Genomic DNA, 23,924 nt, shown 5'->3' with positions numbered 1-23,924 from the left:
AGCAACTCAGTGAGGCCCTCCGCAACTCAGTGAGACCGTTTCAAAACCAAATACAGCTGGGGTGTAACTCAAAGGTAGAACGTGCCTGGGTTCAATCGTCAGTACCACAAAACAAACAAATGCAATACAGCTGGACGTGGTGACACACACCTGTAATCCCAGCACTTGGGAGGCTGAGACAGGAGGACTGCAGGTTTAAGGCCAGATTGGGCAATTTAGTGAGACTCTCATCAACCTAGCAAGACCCTGTTTCAAAATAAAAAAGGGCTGTGGGTGTGGCTCAGAGTCCGAATAACCCTGAGTTCAATCCTAGTACTACACCAAAAAAAAAAGTAATAGGACTGAATGTAGCTCAGTAACAGACTCAAGCTGTTCAACAGCCAGCACCACCCAAAATCTAAATAAATTAATAAAGAAATGGAATAAAGTTATGTACTCCAGAGAAGACTTCCCACAGAAAGCCAGGCAACACGCACCAGGCCCCTCTGTATGAATGGAGACTGCCGCGCGCCACGGCCTCCCGCTCAAGGGAGCTCCTCACTCTTACTAATACCATCCCAGAGGTCGTCATCCTCAAAGGTATCGTCTTTTTTGTTGCTGCATTCATTGCCCATATCAACCAAAAAAGAATTAAATTTCTATTCTTGTTAGAAGATTCATACAGAGTGGGGCGTGGTGGCACAGGCCTGTAATCCCAGGATTTGGGAGACTGAGACAGGAGGGTCGCAGGTTCAAGGCCAGCCTCAGCTGCTTAGCAAGGCCCTGTTTCCAAATAAAAAATAAAACAGGACTGGGCTGTAGCTGGGGGTAAAAGGCGCCTCGGCTCCATTCCCAGTACCACTTACACACATAGAACACACACACAGAAGCCAGTACCACTTACACACACAGAAGCCGGCACTAACGCAGCTTCTTGGCAGACTGAAGAGCAAGTGTGTCTCTTTGTTTTGTTGTTTTCTGCGGTCCTGGGGTGGAGCCCAGGGCACTCTACCTCCAGGCTACACCCCCAGCCCTACTTTCCATTCTTTATTTTGAAACAAATTCTCCCTGAGTTGCGGAGGGCCTCACTAAGCAGCTGAGGCTGTCCGCAAACTGCGATCCTCCTGCCTCAGCCTCCCGAATGCTGGGATTACAAGCGTGCGCCACCAGGCCTGGCTTGAAAGCAAAGTATGCTAGAGTTTTCTGTTCCAGCTCTGGTTATGCCATTTATTATGCATCATTTCATTCAGCATGAGCAGGAGTGAAGAGAATTATTTTGTGTTGGTTTACGCTCTTAAAGTATTTCTTAAGTTGGGTACAGTGTTTAACCTGGGTGCGGTGTAGTGCACCTGCCTGCGGTCCCAGCTACACTAAAGGCTGAAACAGGAAGATCTCCTGAGCCCAGAAGTTTGAAAGCAAATCTAAGCAACATAGTGAGACTCCCATCTTTAAAGCAGGAGGGCAGCGCACAGCTCAGCAGTACGGCGTTTACCCAGCATGCGTGAGGCACTGGGATGGATCTAAGCACCACAAAAGTAAATTTTTAAAAATGTGTTAAAGTTAAAAAATAAAACAAAAGCTGGGCATGGTGGCGCACGCTTGTAATCCCTGCGCTTGGAAGGCGGAGACAGGAGAATCTGGCAGGTTTGAAGCCAGCCGTGCTGGCGTAAGAGACCCTGTTTCCAAAAATAAAATAGGTCTGGGAGTGTAGCCCGGAGGTAGAAGGGCTTCCAGGAATCCCAGTACCACCAAAACACAAAAACAAAAAAACAATAACTGCCACTACAGGAAAAAAAAATTCAAGTAATACAGACATAGGTAGAATTAAAAGTGGAAGTTTACTGGAGCGGTGGCGCACGCTTTTAATCCCAGCACTTGGGAGGCCGAGACAAGGAAGATTGCAGTTCGCAGCCAGGCTCAGCTACTTAGGCCCTCGGCAACCTAGTGAGACCCTTTTTCTAAATAGAGAATAAAATAGGGCTGGGGGTGTGGCTCGGAGGGAGAATGTCCTTGGGTTCAATCCCCAGTATTGCAAACAAAAACAAAAAAAAAAAGGAAAAAAGAAAAAAAAGTGGAAGTTCCTTTTTGTATCTCCACTCCCACCACCCATGTGGAAGCCTAAAAAATTACTAAGGTTTTTCTTTAAAGACCAGCTGTTAAGTTATCTGTTTCATTTAGTTATCTGGATCAAAAAGAATCTCCTCTGAATCTGATTAATAGACTAAACATCACACAGAGATTTTAGTTTCATATCAGTGCTGTTGCCACATACAAAAGGAAGATTTCACCGGCCGTGATAGGGCACGCTATAATCCCCGTGCTTGGGAGGAGCGCGCAGGTTCGAAGGCAGCCGCGCTGGCTTAAGAGACCCTGTTTCCAAATAAAATATAAAATAGGTCTGGGACACCGGGCGTGGTGGCACACGCTTGTAATCCCCGCGCTTGGGAAGCGGAGACAGGAGGATCACGCAGGTTCGAAGCCAGCCGTGCTGCCTTATGAGACCCTGTTTCAAAATATAAAATAGGTCTGGGAGTGTAGCCCGGAGGTAGAAGGGCTTCCAGGAACCCCAGTACCACCAAAAAAAAAAAAAAAGAAAGAAAAAGAAAAAAATAGGTCTGGGAGTGTAGCCCGGAGGTAGAAGGCTTCCATCCCCAGTACCATAAAAAAAGGAGGGGGTGATTATTGTATTGCATATAACATAAAGAGTAACCTCAGAGTGCTGACCAGGCCTGTAATCCCAGCTACTTGGGAGGCTAAGGCAGGAGGACGTCATGTTTGAGACCAGCTTGAAAAATTTAGCAAGACCTTGTCTCAAAATAAAAAAATAAAAAAGAGCTGGGGAGAGAGCTCAGCAGCTTGGAGCACTTGGCCGGCATGCACGCGGCCCTAGGTGAAATCCTCAGAACTAAAACAGGGTGCGTGCCACAAACTAACAACCAGAACTGACAGTCCTCCAGCTCTGCGTCAAGTATCCCGGCTGCTCCAAGGCGCAGAGCAAACTACGAGTCCCCACCCCTTTAACGTTATGTGAAGCCAGAGGACTTGCTCTTGGTGAATGAAGAACCAGAGGAAGCCAAGTAGCCCCTTTTGGCCTTTAAATTTCCATAGTACATGACTTCGCCTTCACTCTTTCTCTCTGCAATGGCAACTGCCAGCACTCAAGAATAATGGTTGAAGACATTGGCTTAGGCCTCTGAATGCCAAAAATGGGCACAGCCCACTTCCTGCCCAGTACCTCCCCAGTGACCCACACTGGACACGCAGTGTGCACAAGGGTTGTGGTGTGCCGATCCACGGGGACGGGGTACAGACGGCTGTTGTTACTAACTCATAACCTATTCTGTTCTGCCTAGACCATGGCTTATAAAGCTACTCCAAAAGCAAGACTAGCCAGGTGAGGGGACACATGCCTGAAACCAGTCAGTACTCAGGAGGTTAAGACTGGAGGATCGCAGGTTCACGGTCAGCAACTCAGTGAGGCCCTCAGCAACTAAGTGAGACCCTGTTTCAAAAAAAAAAAAAAAAAATAGGCCTGAGGGTATAGCTCAGAGGTAGAATGCCACTGGTTCAATCACCAGTGGTCCCCCCAAAAAAACTGCCAGGAATACTCTCAAAACTAAGGTCAAAGAAAAAGAACTAGCCTTACTGGATAGCAGCAACCAAAGAGAAATACCTAACACACGGTCAGCACTAACTCGCGCCACGTAAGCGCTGGTTCTGGTTTGGATCTGGATGTCCTCCCAGAGACTAAGGAGGTGGGGCTTTGGGGAGTGTTCAGACAGGAGGCCTCTGGCATCCCAGGGCTACTGATGGGCTACTGGGAGGTGGGGAGGCAAGGTGGGTGAAGGCGGGCAGAAGGCTCAGGAGGTCCTGGGGCACGCCCGGCTCTCCCCTCTCTCCTTCCTGCTGTCATGAGCTGAGCAGCTCCCCTCTGCTACTCCCCACCACGATGTTCTGCCTCTGCCCTCAGGTCCAAAGACAGTGACCATGAATTAAATCCCTGAAACTGGGAGCCAAATGTCCTCTCTTAAATTGTGCATGTCGGGTATTTTGGTCATAGTGACAAAAGCCAACACACACAGCTGTGTTCTACGCCCTCTAACTAACTCACTCAATTCTCACAACACTACTATACTAGACATTATAAATACGTAATAATGGGTATCATCACCCCCCCCCCTTTTGTGGTCCTGGGGATGGAACCCAGGGACCTCTACCTCTGGGCTACAGCCCCGAATTATTTTATATTTTATTTAGGAACAGGGTGTCACTACGTTGCTGAGAGCCTCACTAAGTAGCTGAGGCTGCCTTCAAATCTGCCCAATCCTCCTGTCTCAGCCTCCCAAGCGCAGGGATTACAAGAGTGCGCCACCACAGCTGGCTATCATCCCCATTTTATAAATAAGAGCACTGAATTACAGGGACGTTAAGTAACTTCCCAAGGTCACAGCTAAGGAAATGGCAGACAAGATTCAAAGGCAGCAGCTTAGCACAAGCATATACCCGTACCCTCACGATGCAGTGCATACTGTAAAGGCACAGTAATTAAACAGTGTGGTAATGGGCATAAAGAGACAGGCAAACCAACAGAACAGAAAGGCCAAGATAGAATCACACGCACAAGGGCGCCAGTGCACGCGGAGCACGCTTAGTCGCCAATGCTCCCAGTCACAGGTGGAGCATTTCAGCCTCCCTGCTCCCTCCTTCCCTTCCTTCCGTTCTTCCTTATTTTTCATACTGAAGATTGAACACAGGGGCATTCTAATTCCCAGTCTCACTAAGTTGCTGTGGCTGGCCTTGAATCTGCAATCCTCCTACCCCAACCACCCAAGTCCTGACATTACAGGTAAGTGATACCACTCAGCTTCAGATTTCAGAATTTTTGATTAGTGATTTTCCTCTTTCTTTTTTTCTTTCTTTCCTTCTTCCTTTCTTTCTTTTATTTTGGGTGGTACTGGGGTTCCTGGAAGCCCTTCTACCTCCAGGCTACACTCCCAGACCTATTTTTTATATTTTTATTTGGAAACAGGGTCTCTTAAGCCAGTGCGGCCAGCTTCGAACCTGCGTGATCCTGTCTCCGCCTCCCAAGCGCAGGGATTACAAGTGTGCGCCACCATGTCCAGCTTGATTAGTGATTTTCAATCTACAAAATCTATGCCAATATTAGAAAATCCTAAAAACTTCAAAATCTGAAACATTTCTAGTTCTAAGCATTTAGCATAAGGTTACTCAACCTTTAAACACAATCATGGTGAAAAGTTTATTCAGAGGCTTGGGGTACAGCTCAGTGGCAGGACACTCTGCCTCGCGACCACAAGGCCCTGGGTCCAACCCCCAGTACCACCAACCCCCTCCAAAAAGAGGAAGCTTACTCAAGAAATGGTTATTTTGACAATTCCATTCCCTGTTGTCAGCAATTCCAGTTCTAGGCGTTTATTCTTATTTTATTTTTACCTTTAAATTTTTGAGACTGGATCTTTCTAAGTTGCCCAGAAGGCCTTAAACTTGTGTTCTCCTGCCGCAGAGTCCAAGTAGCTGGGATTGCAGGCCGGGGCCTCCATGCCCAGCTTTCCAGGGCTGGCCTCAATTTATTCTACAGCTCTACAAGCACTTGCATAAAGTAACAAACAATACTTCTCTCAGTAACACTGTAATCAGCTTGAGTATACTATCCATCCACACAATGAAACACTATATATCCATTCAAAAATAAAAGAGCCAGGTATGGTAGTCCATGCCTGTAATCCCAGTACTCAGGAGACTCAGATAAGAGGATCACAGGTTTGAGACCAGCCTCAGAGACTTTGTAAGACCCTATTTCAAAATTCAAAAACTAAATAATAATTTTAAAATAATTCAAAATAAATTAATAAGAAGGGCTGGGGGTGTAGTTCAGAGGTAGAATGGCCCTGAATTTCATTCCCAGTACCATATACAAAGCAAGTTCCTTATTTATTGACATGGAAAAATCTCCAAGATAAGTTGTGGGGGGGGCAAAAAAGAAAGAAAAGCGAGGTGCAGCCGGGCGTGGTGGCGCACGCTTGTAATCCCCACGCTTGGGAGGCTGAGACAGAAGGATCGTGCATGTTCGAAGCCAGCCTCAGATACTTAGTGAGGCTCTCAGCAACTTAGTGAGACCCTGTTTCCAAATAAAATATAAAATAGGTCAGGGGTATAGCCCAGAGGTAGAATGCCCCTGGGTTCCATCCCCAGACCCAGAAATAAAAGACATATATCTGTATGCATATATATCTCCAGAAATAAAAGAAATTGATTGTACTGCCAAATTAAGATGGCTGGAAGAACAGGAAAATTTACATGCCTTTTGAATTTTGAACCACAAAGAAGTACTGACCCTCCAATAAATGAATTGTTTAAAATTTAAAAGGAGGACTGAGCCACTTAGCAGCAGGGGAAAATGCCAAAAGAATATACTGAGAATTGTCATGATAAAGAGGAAGGAGAGGGAGCCACAGACACGCTGAGAGCGAGAGGGCCGGGGAAGGGACACCGGGACACCGAGCAGACGCAGCAGCCAGGCAGGGCCAGGCCCTGAGCCCGGGCCGCAGTCTGCGCTCTTTTCCAGGAGCCTACCAGCTCCGGTTTCCATGAGGCCCGGACGGTGGCTTCCTTCCTGATCCCAGTGTACCCACACGCAACAATGTACCCCACCACCTTCTGAGCTTAGATGCTTCACCAGCCCCCAGCCCTGTAAGACCCAACAATGAGCTTTTCTAGTGAGTGAGAAGGTGTTTTTGGGTCATTTCAAAGTGTCCTCTTATGAGTTAAGAAAGACTACGACTAACTTAACTGAAGTGCTCGAACATACCCAATCAGAACGCTGCTTTGTTAACAAGACAAACTGTATTTTATACTTACCTATATTTACTCAGAAGCATAGAAATAAGTTTGTATGCCTAAATAAACTATACTGTCATGTATTAAAATTTCAAAATTAACTGGGTATGGTGGTATATACTTGTAATCCAGTACTTTGGAGGCTGAGACAGGAGGATAACAGGTTTGAGGTCAGCCTCAGCAATTTAGTGAAGCTCTCAGCAACTTAGTGAGACTGTTTCCAATTAAATTATAAAATAGGGCTGAGGGTATAGCCCAGAGGTAGAAAGCCCCTGTGTACCACCCCCAGTACCACAAAAATAAATAAATAAATAAATAAATAAATAAATAAATAACATTTAAAAATAGGGCTGGCCGGGCGTGGTGGTGCATGCTTGTAATCCCTGCACTGGGGAGGCTGAGACAGGAGGATCGCATGGGTTCGAAGCCAGCCTCAACTACTTAGTGAGGCTCTCAGCAACTTAGTGAGACCCTGTTTCCAAATAAAATATAAAAAAGGTCTGGGAGTATAGCCCGGAGGTAGAAAGCCTCTGGGTTCCACCCCCAGTACCACAAAAAAAAAAAAAAAAAAAAAAAAAAAAAAAAAAAGACCCTGTTTCCAGGGCCGAGTATGGTGGCGCACCCTTGTAATCCCCGCGCTTGGGAGGCGGAGACAAGAGGATCGCGCAGGTTCGAAGCCAGCCGCGCTGGCGTAAGAGACCCTGTTTCAAAAATATAAAATAGGTCTGGGAGTGTAGCCCAGAGGTAGAAGGGCTTCCAGGAACCCCAGTACCACCAAAAAAAAAAAAAAAAAAAAAAAAAAAAAAGAGAGAGAGAGAGAGAAAGAGACCCTGTTTCCAAATAAAAATATAAAATAGGTCTGGGAGTGCAACCCAGAGATAGAAGGGTTTCCAGAAACCCCAGAACCACAAATAAATAAATAAATAAATAAATAAATAAATAAATAAATAAAATAAGGCTGGGCATGCATGTAGTTCAGAGGTAAAATGCTCCCTGGATTCAATACCCAGTACCATACACAAAAAAAGAATGAAGCTGGGCATGGTGGTGCACGCTTGTAATTCCAGCGCTTGGGAAGCAGATTCAGGAGAATCGCCCAGGTTTGAAGCCAGCCTCAGCTACTTAGTGAGGCTCTCAGCAATGTAGTGAGACTGTTTCCAAATTTAAAAAAAATATTAAAAAAATAGGTCTGAGAGTGTAGCCCAAAGGTAGAAAGCCCCTGGGTTACATCCCCAGTACCCCCCCACACACACACAGAATGATAAAATGGCAACTTTTTTTTAAGGTATTGGGATTGAACCCACAGGCAATTTACTTCTGAGCTACACCATCATCCTATCTTATTTATCTATATATCTATAAAACAAGTCTCACTATGTTGCTGAGGACCTCAATAAATTACTGAGGCTGGCCTTGAACCCACAATCCTTCTGCCTCAGCTTCCCACGTACTGGGATTACAAGTGTATTCCACCATGCCATGCCAGCTGAAAACCAACTTTTTTTTTTTTTTTTTTTTTTTTTTGCGGGTCTGGGGATGAAACCCAAGGGCACATTTAACCTCCGAGCTACACCCCCTGTCCTATTTTTCTTTTTATTATTCTTTTTTTTTTTAAACAGAGTCTTACCGAGTTGCAGAGGGCCTAAGTAGGAGCTGAGCCTGCCCACGAACTGTGATCTTCCAGTCTCAGCCTCCCAAATGCTGGGATTACAAGCGTACACCACCACGCCGGGCATGAAAACCAACTTTTAAAAGGTAGTAATAGAGCTGAGCAAGGTGGTGCAGGCTTGTAATCCCAGTACTTGGCAGGCTGAGACAGGAGGACTGCGTTTACAGACAGCCTCAGCTACTTATTGAGGTCCTCTGCAACTTAGTGAGACCTTGTTTCAAAATAAAGAATAAAAAATAGGACTGGGAATGTAGCTCCGAGGTAGAATGCCCCTGGATTCAAATTCCTTGCCCGCCTCCCCCCCCCCCCCGCCTCTCTCTCTCTCTCTCTCTCTCACACACACACACACACACACACACACACACACACACACACGTATTAACAGACGCTGGTCGTGGTGGAACATGTACATAAACCTAGGACTATATGAAGACTAGTCTCAAAATGAACACATCAACTCTATTCATTAACCCTTAGTAAAGTGAATTATCTGCTGTTTATTTTTCCTCTTATGATATTTTCATGAAGGCTTTCTTATGACGGTGGCACATCCGTGCAGGGTATTTCCCCCTAAAGGCGGCAGACAACTGAGTAAACCACAAAACTTCAAACAAAGCTCTGCTACCTCCGAGCTGTGTGGGCTCAGGCAGGAAACAGTTTCTCCTAGCTCAATATTTCCGGCAGCAAACCAGAGGACACGGACAGCTCCTGATGGTGACTTGAGATGGAAGCAGAGAGAATAAGGCATCTGGGACACACGCCCTGCCCTTAGCCCTCGGCCTGCTATTAAAGCATAGGCTGAGGCCCAGCGATGCGTGCCTGCTAATCCCGGTACCTGGGGAGGCCGAGACCGGAGAATCAACTGCTGAGGCCGGCCTCGGCAACTTAGTGAGAGCCTGTTTCAAAACAAAAAATAAAACAGGGCCAGGAATGCAACTGAGAGGTAGAATGGTCCTAGGTTCTATCTCTTGTCTGTCTGCCTGTCACATGTCACTCACACACACACACACACACACACACACACACACACACACACACACTCTTCTATTTCTCTGACCTTTGTTTCTGAAGGATCCAGTGTCACATAAAACTGAAGTATATATATTAAATATTTTAATATTTAATATAAATATATCAAATACATATATGATATAGATAGATTTTAAATCTGCCTCTATCATAATGGTCTCAGCCATGAATGCAGTGAAGAGTAAGGAAACAGAACTTTTTCTCTCTTAATCTACCTACCGTAAGGTCATGTGTACGTGATCAACTTGGGGGCTCTCCGAGTTCCAGTGTGCCTGTCCATAAATCAACCATGTTACAGTTTCTGCCAGTTCTAAATTTTTACACCTGTGTCTGTCTAGCAATCACAATCTCTCTTAACTCTTAAAACAAAACACACACACACACACACACACACACACACACACACATTCTCTCTCACTCTCAGGGAAAAGAAAAACAAATATGCAGGATATTTAAAGACTATCATAGAAATGGCCAAAACCAGCATTTTGTTAATTCCACTTGAGGATTTTAAGTAATAAGAAACATTAAAAGCAAATATCTTTTGTTCTTTTTTTGCAGTACTACGGATTGAACCTAGGAGCATTGTACCTTGGAGCTACACTCCCAGCCCTAGTTTTTATTCTTTATTTGGAAATAGGGTCTAACTTGCAGAGGGCCTCACTAAGTAGCTGAGGCTGGGCATAAACCTGTGACTCTCCTGTCTCAACCTCCCAAGAACTGGTATTACAAATCTGTGTCACCATGCCTGGTTTAAAATCAAGTATCCTAGCTGGACGTGGTGGCGCACGCTTGTAATTCCAGCATTTGGAGGCTGAGACAGGAGGATCACTGTTCACGGCCAGCCTCAGCTACTTAGTGAGGCCCCTTGCAACTCAGTGAGACCCTGTTTCAATATAAAGAATAAAAAATAGGACAGAGGGTGTAGCTCGGAGGTAGAATGCCCCTGGGTTCAATCCCCAGTAACATAAATAAATAATAAATAAATAAAAGCAAGTATCTTAAAAAAAAAAAGCAACCAGGTGTGATGGTGCATGCCTATAATCCAGTACTTGGGAGGCTGAGACAGGAGGATAGCAGATTCAAGGCCAGCCACAGCAACTCGGAGACTCTGTTTTAAAACAAAAAATACAAAGGGGTAGGGCGCGGTGGCCCACCCTTATAATGCCCCTGGGTTCAGTCCTCAGTACTGCAAAAAAAAAAAAAAAAAAAAAATTTACAAAGGGCTGAGGGTGGAGTTTGGAGGTAGAATACCCCTGGGTTCAATCCCCAGTACCAGGAAAAAAAAAAAAAAAAAAGGAAGTATGATATGAATTGAATGTTTGAAAAGAATAAAATGAGAAAACAGAAGCCAAAACAAGAGACAGAAAATAAACACTGGCTGAGCCTCTAGCAGCCTTCCACTTCCTGTTCCTGGACGGCCCGGCTGCATTCCTGTCCTGGAGGTCCGGGTCCCACTGTCTCCAGGAAGGCTGTCTGTGCAGTACGTCAGCTGCAGTCATCGACGCACAGCAAACCACCGAGGTAAAACAATCAACTGCTGCAGATGTGTGACGGCTCAACAAGCCAGTCACAAACGAGCCTGACGGAGTCTGGTAATAAGGAAAACTGATGATGAGGTATAGAAAAGAGAAATGAGAATCTACAAATATGAGATTAGAGGAAATAAAAAGGTAAGCACTGCGGAAACCAGAGAAATAATCAGAATGTCCTCAACTACAAGAACAACCAAAACCCAAATATAGGCCACGCGTGCTGGTGCACACTTGTAATCCCAGCGCTTGGGAGACTGAGACAGGAGGATCGTGAAGCCAGCCTCAGCTACTTAGGGAGGCTCTCAGCAACTTAGAGAGACCCTGTGTCCAAATAAAATATAAAATAGGTCTGGGAGTATAGCCTGGAGGCAGAAGAGCCTCTGGGTTTCACCCCCAGTACCACCAAAAAAAAAAAAAAAAAAAAAAATATATATATATATATATATAAATATATATATATATATATGTAGGTATAAAGCTTCAGAAATAAACCAGGTGTCATGTCCCATGCCTATAATCCCAGTACTTGGGAGGCTGAGACAGGAGGATCACAGGTTGAAGGCCAGCCTCAGCAACTTAGTGAGGCCCTCAGCAACCTAGTGAGACTCTGTTTCAAAATAAAATATAAAATAGGTCTGGGGGTAGAGTTTGGAAGAAGAATGCATCTAATTTCAATCCCTAATAACAACAACAACAAAAAATCCACCAAGTTTTCTAGTTTTTTTGTTTGTTGTTTTGTTTTGTTTTGGTTTTTTGCACTGAACCCAGGGGCAGTCTACCTCCAACCTGCACTCCCAGCCCTATACTTTTATTCTTTCTTTTGAAACAGGGTCTCACTAAATTGTAAAGGGCCTCACTAAGTAGCTGAGACTGGCCACAAGCCTGTGATCCTCGTGGCTCGGCCTCCCAAGTACTGGGATTATAGGCATGTGCCACCGCACCCAGCTAAGTTTTCTAACCTAATTCTACAGATTTTTGGAAAATATAAGATGTAACAATACCCAAATAATTTTTAAAAGAACCTAATGATAAAAACATACATACACACAATGACTGCTAGGACAGTCAAAATAAATGTCCACATTAATAAAGCTTTTAGTAATTAAATAGTAGGTTAACAATATCAGAGAAGATAAAGATTGATGGAATGACAGAATTTTTTAAAAAGTAGCTTTTTTTTGGGGGGGGGGTCTGGGGATGGAACCCAGGAGCATTCGACCTCCAAGCTCCACCCCCTGCCCTATTTTTTTTATTCTTTATTTTGAAACTGGGTCTCACTGAGCTGCAGAGGGCCTCACTAAGTAGCTGAGGCTGTCCTCGAACTACGATCCTCCAGTCTCAGCCTCCCAAACGCTGGGATTAAAAGTGTGCGCCACCAAGCCCAGCTAGAATTTTTTAAAAAGCTGCGTGTAGCTGGACATGGTGGCACATGCCCATAATCTTAGTACTTGGGAGCCCGTGACGGAAGAATTGCAGGTCTGAGGCCAGCCTCAGTAATTTGGGCCCTCTGGAACTTAGTGTGATCCTGTTTCAAAATAAAAAGTAAAATAAAGGCTAGAGGTATACCTTGGAGGTACCCTGGGTTCTACCCCTAGTGCTATAAGATAAATATTAAAATAAAATAGGGCTGGGGTATAACTCAGAGGTAGACCACACCTGCATTCAATCCCCAGTACACACACACACACACACACACACTTGTGACTTGGCAAGCAAAACCTTAATACGTATACTCACAAACAGCAAGTCTGGGAACACAGCATCACCCTGAGCAGTGCTTTCCTGACACGGGCTAGAGCGGTGTCAAAGGGACTCATGTCTGGTACATGCTTCTCTACAGTTACCTTTTTTTTTACATTGAGATACCTTTGTATGTTACTGACTAAAAATGCAAATTTCAAAATTAATCAAAGAAAGCCATGGTAACAAAAACCTTCATGTGTCAAACTTTCTTCAGGGAATAGCTGGGTGATACAAACTGTCCTTGTTAGTACTGTTATGTTAGGAAAATGTTTCCTTAGTAATTACCTGGAACCGCAGAACGCTAAGTGGCAAGCTTCTGTCCTCCAGCCTCCTTACTTTACTTTGCTAGAATTAGCCAGAAAGGAACACATTACCAGAGTGCACGTGTACATGCCGTGTACTTATTAGGCTCTGCAACATTTCCTCCGGCCTGCTCCACATCACACAAAGGTCTCTACACCCCTCCACTCCCTGGACAGCAAACCGAGGCGGACAAAGGCCTGGGCCAGCTCGGCTGTGTGCTGCGGGCCAAGAGCCAGCGCTGGCCGAGTGCACGGGCGCGGGCAGAGCCCAAGGCGTGCTGTTGGTTCTTTAAGCAAGCAAGCTTACACGCGGACTAGTATTATTGGGTTTTTATTTGTGTTTTGCGGTACTAGGGATTTAAAATTCTACCTCCAAGCTACACCCTCAGCCTTGTTTTTTATTCTTGTTTTTTGGGTTTTTTGATGGCACTGAGGGTAGAACCCAGAGGCTTTCTACCTCCGGGCTACACTTCCAGACCTATTTTAAATTTCATTTGGAAACAGGGTCTCACTAAGTTGCTGAGAGCCTCACTAAGTAGCTGAGGCTGGCTTCGAACCTGTGATTCCCCCGTCTCCACCTCCCAAGCACGGGGATTACAAGCGTGCACCACCACGCCCGGCTTTTATTCTTCATGTTGAAATAAGGTCTCACTAAGTTGCGGAGGGCCTAAATGAGGATGGCAGGGAACCTACAATCCTCCTGTCTCAGCCTCCAAATCACTGGGATTCCAACTGTGCGCCACCACACCTATTTTTTAATTAACATATTTATTAAACACTTTTCAATTAACATGGGAATCAGCAAACATTTTATATGAAACTTAGTTTCATGTGTTCCTCTTTATTAGTGCTTGATAACCGTGGGAATAGTGGGTCTCACTGTGTCACATGCACATGGCACAGAGCAGTTTGATCAACTTCAACTCCGGGACCTCCCTGCCTCCTCTCCCCTCCCTGGGCCCCTTCTATTTTCATGAGAGTTCTCTCTTTTCCCCTCTCTTCTCTCTAGCTTCCACAGATAAGAAAAACATGATGCTCTCCAGTTCCATCCAAGAGAGATAGAAAAGTCTTTAGTAAGAAATACTAGTGCCGGGCGTGGTGGGCACACTTGTAATGCCCGCGCTTGGGAGGCTGAGACGGGAGGATCAGGCAGGTTCGAAGCCAGCCTCAGCTGACTTAAGAGACCCTGTTTCCAAATAAAATATAAAATAGGTCTGAGAGTGTAACCCGGAGGTAGAAGGGTTCCATCCCCAGTACCACCAACACCCCCCCCCAAAAGAGAAATATGAGTGCACACTGAGAATTCCGGATACTTAAGAGACTAAGGCCAGCCTGGGGAACTTAGGGATACTCTGTCTCAAAATAAAAAAAAAATGTTAAGCCAGGTGTGGGGCACATGCTTGTAATCTCAGTACTTGGGACGCTGGAACAGGAAGATCGCAGGTTCAAGACCAGCTTCTGCAACTTAGCAAAACCCTGTTTCAAAATAAAATAAATAAAAAGGGGATATAACTCAATGGTAGAGCACCCCTGGGTTCAAGCCCGCAAGCCCCACCCCCCACACTGACCCTATGCCTAGAGGCGAAGACCGTCCAGTGTTACCCCAGCACTGGCGAGGGCCGCCACTCTCTTGGTTAGAGCCCCTAAGTCCCAATCCACAGCAACATACTGTACAAATCTAACCCTGATCCACACTCTGAAAACACAGGTCTCAAGAGAGATGAGGTAACATTTTTTGTGTATACATACACACAAAAACACATACTCCAAAGGTCAAGAAGCACCACCATATATCACAACTACAGAACCGCCGGGCGTGGTGGCGCACGCTCGCTCGCACCTGTGAGCCCCGCGCTTGGGAGGCGGAGACAGGAGGATCGGGCGGGTTCGAAGCCAGCCTCGCTGGCTTAAGAGAGCCTGTTTCCAAAAAAATATATAAAATAGGTCTGGGAGTGTAGTCCAGAGGTAGAAGGGTTTCCAGGAACCCCAGCACCACAAAAAAAAAAAAAAAAAAAAAAACTACAGAATCACAAAAAAAATCCAAACTTCTTGAAATCTGTTTCAATTTGGGCAAATGGGGTTTTATACAACTTAAGTAAAAAAGAAAAAAAAGGCATATAAAGCACATAGAACATGCCAAGCATATAGCATGTAGTAAAGGGCCCTTATTTTATATCACCCTATTCCTCCAGGAGTGAATGAACCCCACTTCTCTAGCACGGTCTGTGGGCAGATCCCTATATTTCCTCCACCCCCTTTCCCCTGATTAACTCCACACTTTCAGAAGTGCATCTCCAGCCGGGCGGAGTGGTGCACGCTCATAATCCCAGTGCTTGGGAGGCTGAGACAGGAGAATCACAGGTTTGAATCCAACCTCAACAACTTAACGAGGTCTTGTTTCCAAATAAAAAACAAAATAGGGCTGGGAGTGCAGCTCAGAGCAGAACAGTCCTGGGTTCGCCCCAATGCCCACACACACACAAGTGCATCTTTCTGCCAGGCGCGGTGCACACCTGTAATCCCAGCTACTCAGGAGGTTAAGGCAGAAGACTGCACATTTGAGTCTAGTCTGAACAACCCAGTGAGACCAGTTCAAACTGAAAACAAAACAAAGGCAAAAACCCCCGAGGTGTGGCCTGGAGGTAGTGTGCCCTGGGCTCAACCCCAGCGCACACACACAAGAGCAGATGCTAAGACACTTGCACACTGACAGCAGGAGCAGAACCTTAAACAGCTTGCAAATCCTTTCCACGGACTCATGCAATCTTCAGCCATCGTGATGTAAGGACAACAACGAAAGTGCTGTGTATCGAGCACTAGTGCCCGGCGCCTCCGTAAGAGCGTCATACAATTTTACTATTAAGCTGAGTGTGGCGGCTCATGCTTGTATTGCTTGTACCTGGGAGGCTGAGACAGGAGGATTGGGGGTTTGAGGGCAGTATCAGCAACTAGTGTGACCCTCATGAACCTAAGTGAGACCCCGTTTAAAATAAAAATAAGGCTGAGGGTGTAGCTCAGAGGTAGAATCCCTAGCGCCACAAACAATAATTATTATTTTCAATTTTATAATTATCGTTTTATTTTCAATTCTTTGAACCTGTTGAGGTTGGAATGATAAATCATGTACCAATGTCAGACACAATTCTATCTGATTCTAAAACCCATATGCTAGCCAGGCGTAATGGTGCACGCTTGTACTCCCAGCACTTGGAGGCTGAAGCAGGAGGATCAGAAGTTCACAGCCGGCCTCAGCAACTTGCTAGGCCTTCCCCAATTTAGTGAAACCCTGTTTCAAAATAATGAATAAAAAATTGGGCTAGGAGGGAACTCTACCTCTGAGCTACCCCCCCAGCCCCATTTTCTTCTTCTTCTTTTTTATTTTGGAACAGGGTCTCACTAAGTTGTGGAAGGCCTAAGGTGCTGAGGGTGGCCGCAAACCTGTGATGCTCCTTCGTTGTGTGTGTGTGTGTGTGTGTGTCTGTCTGTCTGCCTGTGACCTGTGACCTGTGACTAGGGATTGAGCTGAGGGCCATTCTAGTAAAGATACACCCAGGCCTATTTTATTTTATTTGGAAACAGGGTCTCACTAGTTTGATGCAAGTCTCCCTACTTGCTGAGGCTGTCCTTGAATCTGCACTCTTCCTGTCTCAGCCTCCAAGAACTGGGATTATAACTGTGTGCCATCATGCCCGGCTTATTCTGTGTTTTGATAAAGTAAGTAAAGAGGGGGGGAAAAACATACAAAGAAGTAAGACTAATTTTTCCTTTTTCTTTTGTTTGGCTTTTGGTTTCTTTTTTTTTCTCTTTTTGCAGTACTGATATCATTTTACCTCCAAGCTACACCCCCAGCCCTATTTTTTGGTTTGGTTTTGTGGTACTAGGGATGGAACCCCGGGGCATTCTTTCCCTGAGCTACACCCCCAGTCCTATTTTTAAATTTTGAAACAGGGTCTCATTGAGTTGCCAAGGGCCTCACTAAGTAGCTGAGGCTGTCCCTGAACGATGATCCTCTGGTCTCAGCCTCCCAAATGCTGGGATTACGTGTGCACTACTACATGGTTTCTTCTTACAGAAGGCTGAAGACCCTTAAAAAATGACTTCAGACTTCATAATTTTACCCAGGATCTTACTGTCAACAGGGCTAACAATCTGTTTTCCAATTTACTCTGCCACTTGGCCAAAAATACAGACACAACTGTATATCTGTAATATAACACTGATTTTTAAATTTTTTATTTTCAGAGAGAGGGTTATAGCTCAGTGTTTGCCTAGCATGTGCAAGATACTGGGATCAATTCCCAGCACTACTATAAAGGAAGAAAGGAAGGAAGAAAGGAAGGAAGGAAGATTGGTTGGTTTAGTTTACAAGAATCCGTAACCATCGCTGACAGAGTGGCACATGCCTATAATCCCAGCTACTCAGGAAGCTAAGGTAGTAGGATCACAAGTTCAACACCAAGGTGGGCAAAACCCTATCTCAAAATAAAAATTTTAAAGGACTGGGAATGTAACTGGATGGTAGAGCACCCGCCTAGCATGTTGAAGGCCCTGGGTTCAATCTTGAGTACTGGGAAAGACAAAAATAAGAAGATCCAGGAGCTACTACAGTAGTCACCACATCCTTCCCGAGTACGGTTCTAGAGTATCGTTTTCAACCTAGGGATGCCTACACCCTTCACTGCGTAAAGACTAAAAGCACAAGACAGAGCCGGGCGTGGTGGTGCACACTTACAATCCCAGTCCTTGGGAAGCAGAGACAGGTGGATTGCAGGTTCGTGGCCAGCCTCAGCTACTTGTGTGGCCCTCCACAATTCAGTGAGACCCTGCTTCAAAATAAACTAAGAACAGGGCTGAGGGTGTAGCTTGGAAGTAGAATGCCCTGGGTTCAATCCCCAGTACTGCAGAGTTCAGAATGCCCTGCACTCACTCCTTTCATAACAAGAACAACTCATTATTTATGCTCCTTCTAAAGCACATTCACAAAAGCACTTCTGGCCAGGCAAATTATTCTACAAGCCTACCATGTATTGTTAAAAATGAAAAAAATTACCATTTTGGCTAAAGAGACAAAAATCTCTGATAAAGTGTTCCTATGTTGCATATAATCCTTGACTTACATTCAAGCCCACATGTAAGTTCGAGAGCTTGGAGGACCTAACTTTCATGTATAAAGCTACATGCTAATACCTCAATACTGCAGACCAACTTCTTACGAGTTATAGATTCTATTCTTTTCCACGTAAATGTCGAATGATACATCTACTGAGGAACTTCTGAATCGAATTCATTTCTGCATCCGTTTCCACGCAACGGTTGTCAACCTCTACACATCCCGGCTTCAGCAGCGTCTGGAGACCTTGTACTTGTAAGTGAGGAACTGAAAGTGGGTGCCAGTGGCATCGAGTGGGCACAGAAAGCTGCTGAGCTTCCGACGATGGTCAGGACACGTTCCTACAACAAGTAAACATCCAGCCCAAAAGGTCGATACTGCCGAGGCCAAGAACCCATCTAGAGAAGTTTTGAAATATCTGTTTAAAAACTACCTACTTCACCGGGCGTGGTGGCGCACGCTTGGAATCCCCGCGCTTGGGAGGCAGAGACAGGAGGATTACACAGGTTTGAAGCCAGCCGTGCTGGCTTAAGAGACCCTGTTTCCAAATAAAACCTATAAAATAGGTCTGGGAGTGTAGCCCGGAGGTAGACGGGCTCCAGGAACCCCAGTACCAAAAAAAAATAAAATAAATAAAATAAAAACTACCTACTTCACCTTTGTTTTCTATATTACTTATTAGTTCCAGGCCTTTGACATTTTCACCCGTCTTTGGTAACATACTTGCCCTCTCCCTTCCTTTCAATCAGCTTCTAACTGCCAGGCGCATCAATAAAATCATAACCATCCCAAAGAGGTTCAAAGCCTGGGTGTCACCTTTGACTCATTCCTATCGTGTGTGTGTGTGTGTGTGTGTGTGTGTGTGTGTGTGTGTGTGTGTGTGTTACAAGAGATGGAACCCAGAGGTATTCTAACTCCAAGCTACACCCCTAAGCCTCTATTTTTTTTTTTTTTTGGTGGTACTGGGGTTCCTGGAAACCCTTCTACCTCTGGGCTACACTCCCAGACACTTTTTTTTTTGGAAAACAGGGTCTCTTAAGCCACTGGCTTCGAACCTGCGCATTCCTCCTGTCTCTGCCTCCCAAGCACCACACCCGGCGCCCGCTAAGCCTTTTTTTGTTTTGTTTTCTTGCTATGTTGCTGAGGCTGGCCTCAAACCTGTGATCCTCCTGTCTCAGCCTCCCAAGTCCTGGGATTACAGTCTGTGACATCATGACTGGCTTATAGCTGTGAATAATAATAATAATAACAACAACAACAACAACAACAATAATATAAATAGTAATGGCAGCAGCGAACACACACTGAATGCTCTATGTGTGCCAGGCGCTATTCTGCTTTGCATGTATTAACTCATAAGGCTAGGCACTATTATTATCCCCATCTTTCGGATGGAGAATCTAAAACATAAAAAAGTTAAATAACCTGCCCAAGGTCAAACAACTAAGAAGCAGCTGAGTCAGGTTTCAAATCCATGAAGACTTTTAATTCTTCAGTCTCAAACTCTGATGCAATCTCTCTTCTTTCTTCTTCTTCTAGATCCAGACATGAAGGCAAGGGCTCCGTTATGTTTACATCACTGCCAGAGCCCAGTACAATAAAAGGTACACGTACGTATGTACACACACACACACCCCTTTTGCTTGTTGAATGAATGAAATGTCCCTTGAATTCACCCCTCCCATTTCCCCTGCCAGTTCACTGCCACAACTAGGCCAGGCTTTCAGGGTTTCACACTTGGGTTTACCAACAGATACTATAAACTAGCCAATCCACTAAACTGATAACTCCTCTGCCTGATTTCCTGCAACCCAGTCCAACCCAACCTATTCAAAGTCTCCTTCCCACTGCTTCTAAATTAGAATCTTAGAACCGTAAACCAAAAGGTATCTCTCCTTTTAGAGATAAAGAAACCCGAAGACGGTAATTAAATCATTCGGCCAGGTAGAGACAGGACCAGAGTTTGACTTCCAATTCTGCTCTGAATTCTCAACTCATACGGTGACTGCACCTGGCGTGTGCCCTCACTATCTCAACAGTCCCCGCCATTCCCACTGCTCTTTCCCACCCAGCCGACTCTTTTTGTCCTGCTCCACAGCTCCAAACCCTGTCCATCCTTCAAAATCTCTTCCTAGCCCATTCTCCACGACTTCCTCCTCCTCTGAAAACCTTCCGTCCTGAGTAAGACCCGACAGGAAGAGGATCACTGTTGCCCACCGGGCCAAGTTCAATGCACAGGAACACTTCTCATAAAGCAAAGCTGCTGAGATAGCTTTTTCTCCTAAAAATTATTCTTTTCACCTGTTTTAGGAAGACATTTCAGTAAAGACTAACTTATATAGCATTCACATAAAATATTCATATACCTTGAATAGATGCTCACACATGTCCTTAACAGACACGTAAAGGTGAAGTGGCTCCAAATTACCTATACCTCCCTCCATTAAGACACAAGTCAAGTTTCACCAGAAGCTGAAATGCAGAACTCACCTAGCAGCCATGGGTCCCTGAGCTCCTCTGGCTCTATTACTTCCTCCAAAACGCCCTTTCTTTCTCTTCCCCCTCCTTTTTCCTACACTTTTTCCCCCCTTGGTGGTACCGGGGATTGAACCCAGGGGCATTTGACCTACAAGCTACAAGACCTTTTTATTTTTTGTCTTGAAGCAGGGTCCCACTAGCTTGCCAAGTCTCACCACCCCGCGGAGGCTGTCCTGGAACCTGTGTCTCAGCCTCCCAAGTACCGGGGTTACAGGTGTGTGTCACCACACCTGGTTTTGGGGGCTTGTCTCATCTTGCGATACTTTTTTTTACGCCCAAAGTTCTTTCTGTTCATGCCAGGCAAACAGTCTACTATTAAGCTCCATCCTCAGCTCTTTTTAACTTTTGTTTTATTTCAATGTAGGATCTCACTATCTCATTAAGATGCCCAGGCTGGCCTCAAACTTTTTTTTTTTTTTTTTTTTTTTGAGGTACTGGGGATGGAACCCAGAGCATTCTACCTCCGAGCTACACCCCAGCCCTACTTCTTATTCTTTATTCTGAAACAGGGTTTCACTAGAACCCAGATCCTCCCATCTCGGCCCCCCAAATACTGGGATTACAACCATGTGCCACCATGCCCAGCCTGTCCTCAAACTTCTTATCCACTGCCTCAGCCTGCCCATGAGTAGCTAGGATTACTAGTGTGTGCCACCATGCCCATTAACTCTTTGTGTGGGATGTGGAGGTGTGTGCTAGTTTCTAGGGATTGAACCCAGGGACATTCTACCTCCGAACTACACTCCCAGCCCTTTTTTCAATTTTTTTGTTCTGAAACAGGGTCTTGCTAGGTTGCTGTGAGCCTCACTAAGTACCTGAAGTTGCCGGCGAACCCGTGATCCTCCTGTCTCAGCCGCCTGAATACTGGGATTACAAGCGTGCACCACTATGCCCGGCCCATTAACTCTTATAATACTTATTTGGGGATTGGGGATGTAGCTGGGTGCTGGAGTACTTGACTATGATGTGTGAAGCCCTGGGCTCAGATCACCAGCACAAGAAAAAGAAAAAAAAAATAGAAAACTTTTTTTCTTTCATGAGGGTAACGAACCCCGCGGCTTCACGCATGCTAAACATGCACTCTACCCCTGTGCTACATCCTCAGCCCGACACATTTTCCCATCTCATCCTCCCTCCCGTTGTGTGTATGGGAGAGGGTACTGGGGACTGAATCAAGAGGCATGCGACCTCTGAGCTACATCCCCAGCTCCTTGTTTGAAAACGGAGTCCTGCTAGGTTGCTGAGAGTCTGTGTTGTTGAGGCTGCCCTCGACCCTACGATCCTCCTGTCCCAGCCTCCCATCATTTAAGTTCTATTTCTGTGTCTGTTTATAAATTACATACTGGCACAGTAGAATACGCATATAATTAATGAAAACAAATTATTCAAGTATAAGATTTTTACTGATAAGTATACATAAGACTTTCTGCTGTAGACCCAGCTGGTTGCTGTTGTAATCAGCAAGTTTATAAAACCTGAGAAGGTGCTGCTGTTGGTCTGAGTTACTCCAGACTTGGGGCCATCGCTGTGAATAACACTGACAATGACACACCAGACGGCCCCGTACAACCACGGTCGCGTTGACAGCTGCCATATGCAAGAAGATCACCAACAGGTCAAAGAGCAAGTCTTTTGTGAAATTTATAACCACAGTCACCTCATGTCCGCAGGTATCACATGGACAGCCCTTTGAATAAGAGTGGATTCAACCGCTAAATCTACGGACACCGTGCTTAAATTTAAGGCCCAAAGGGAGGCCAGAGTTAAGTTTGAAGAGAGGTACAAGACTGGCAAGAACAAATGGTTCCTCCAGGAGCTTCAGTTTTAGATTTTGTGTCTGTCATTAAAAGTAGAAAAAAAAAAAAAAAAGAGTGTATGCTGTAAGTTTGGAAACAACTCTTCTAAAAATACATAGATCATGAGACCAAATAGGTTCCAGACTATATAGAAGATATATACAAGTATGTGTGTGCAAATATATATATGCATGTACACACACATACACAGTATAAAGAACTGTTTACATTCACACCAAAGCCCTAACCATGCCCACAACCTACAGCCCTGCTGGCCACCTCGGAATTGTGTCTTACTGAAGGCACGGAACAGGAGTAAGGTCTGGCAGAGCCCTTGCTTCATGTGTAGTTTGAAAAACAAAACCATGTCAGAAGTGACGAGCTCTTAGCCTTCTGCTCCTCTAGTCTAGAAGGATGTGTCCGGCATCATCCTGACGCTGCCCATCGCCGGACTTAGCCCACACCTAGCGGGCCACCATCTCCCGAGGTTCGTTTCCATCTCCCCACGCCTGGGGGCACAACTCCAGCTCCTTCCACCAGCAGCCGGCTCCCCCTCCCACCTCCCTTCATCCCCCTCCCGGGGCTCCATCCACGGCCCTCCGCCGCCCGAGCCCGCCGCCCCCGGCCGCCAGCCGGGCTGGGGCGGAGGGGGAGGGGTGTGCCCCTCCCGCCAGGCCCGGACGCCCCGCCCCGCCCCGCCGGGCCCCCGCCGGCCGCCGCGCTCACCGTGCTGCGTGAAGACGTTGAAGCCGGGCTCCGCGCTGCGCCCCGCCGGGTCCCGCCGGCGGCCGGGCGGCCGGGCCGCGCCGCTGCCCCGGATCCCGCGCGGCGGGGGCTGCTGGAGCCCCGGAGCCTCCCCGACGCGGCCCACCTGCTGCCCCATCCCCGCGCTCGCGTGCTCCGCGCCGCCGGCCGCGCTCACATTCCTCCTCGCCGGCCTCGGCTGCGGGCGCCGCGCGGGCCTCTCCTGCCCGGCCCGGGCCCCGGCCCCGCTCCCGGCCGCCCCGCTCCGGCCTCCGCGCCCGGCCGCCGCGCCCCCCCGCGGCTCACGGACTCCGCTCCTCCCTCCCCCTCCGGCGGCTCCGCGCCCCCAGCGCCGCCGCCGCCATCTTTAAACCACCGAGCGCTGGGCGGCGCGGGGCAGAGCGTCTCCCGCCCCGCCCGCCGGGCGCCTCCGCCGCTCGGGGCGGGGCCTCGCGGGCCCACGCCCAGGACACGCCCCGGCCACGCCCCGCGGCGGTGTGGGCTGCGGCTCCCGAGGCCTGGGCTCTGTGCAGCCCGGCCCGGCCTCCACGGCGGGACCGGCCCTGCCGACCCCCGCCCACGCCCGGCTCCCGGGCCGCCGCCTTGGGGGGCTGCTCGGCC

The 23,924-nt window shown here is 46.6% G+C and overlaps 1 protein-coding gene across 4 annotated transcripts in view; it reads right to left on the bottom strand.

Annotated features, from left to right (window-relative positions):
• The window catches only part of ABL2 (ABL proto-oncogene 2, non-receptor tyrosine kinase), a gene marked incomplete at both ends in the record, with an annotated part of 95,595 nt that extends 72,153 nt beyond the window's left edge, over positions 1–23,442 (bottom strand). For all 4 annotated transcript variants that reach the window (XM_080698372.1, XM_080698374.1, XM_080698373.1 and 1 more), the window contains one exon: positions 23,286–23,442. In XM_080698372.1, coding sequence (XP_080554498.1) covers positions 23,286–23,442 — 157 coding nt within the window. The remainder of the gene's footprint in view (positions 1–23,285) is intronic.
• Positions 23,443–23,924: the final 482 nt, after the last annotated feature.

This window comes from Muscardinus avellanarius (assembly GCF_963383645.1).
Source record: "Muscardinus avellanarius genome assembly, chromosome: 7".
Classification (NCBI taxonomy): Eukaryota; Metazoa; Chordata; class Mammalia; order Rodentia; family Gliridae; genus Muscardinus; species Muscardinus avellanarius.
Note: the sequence above shows the minus strand (reverse complement) of the source record. Positions and strands in the feature narration are given on the sequence as shown.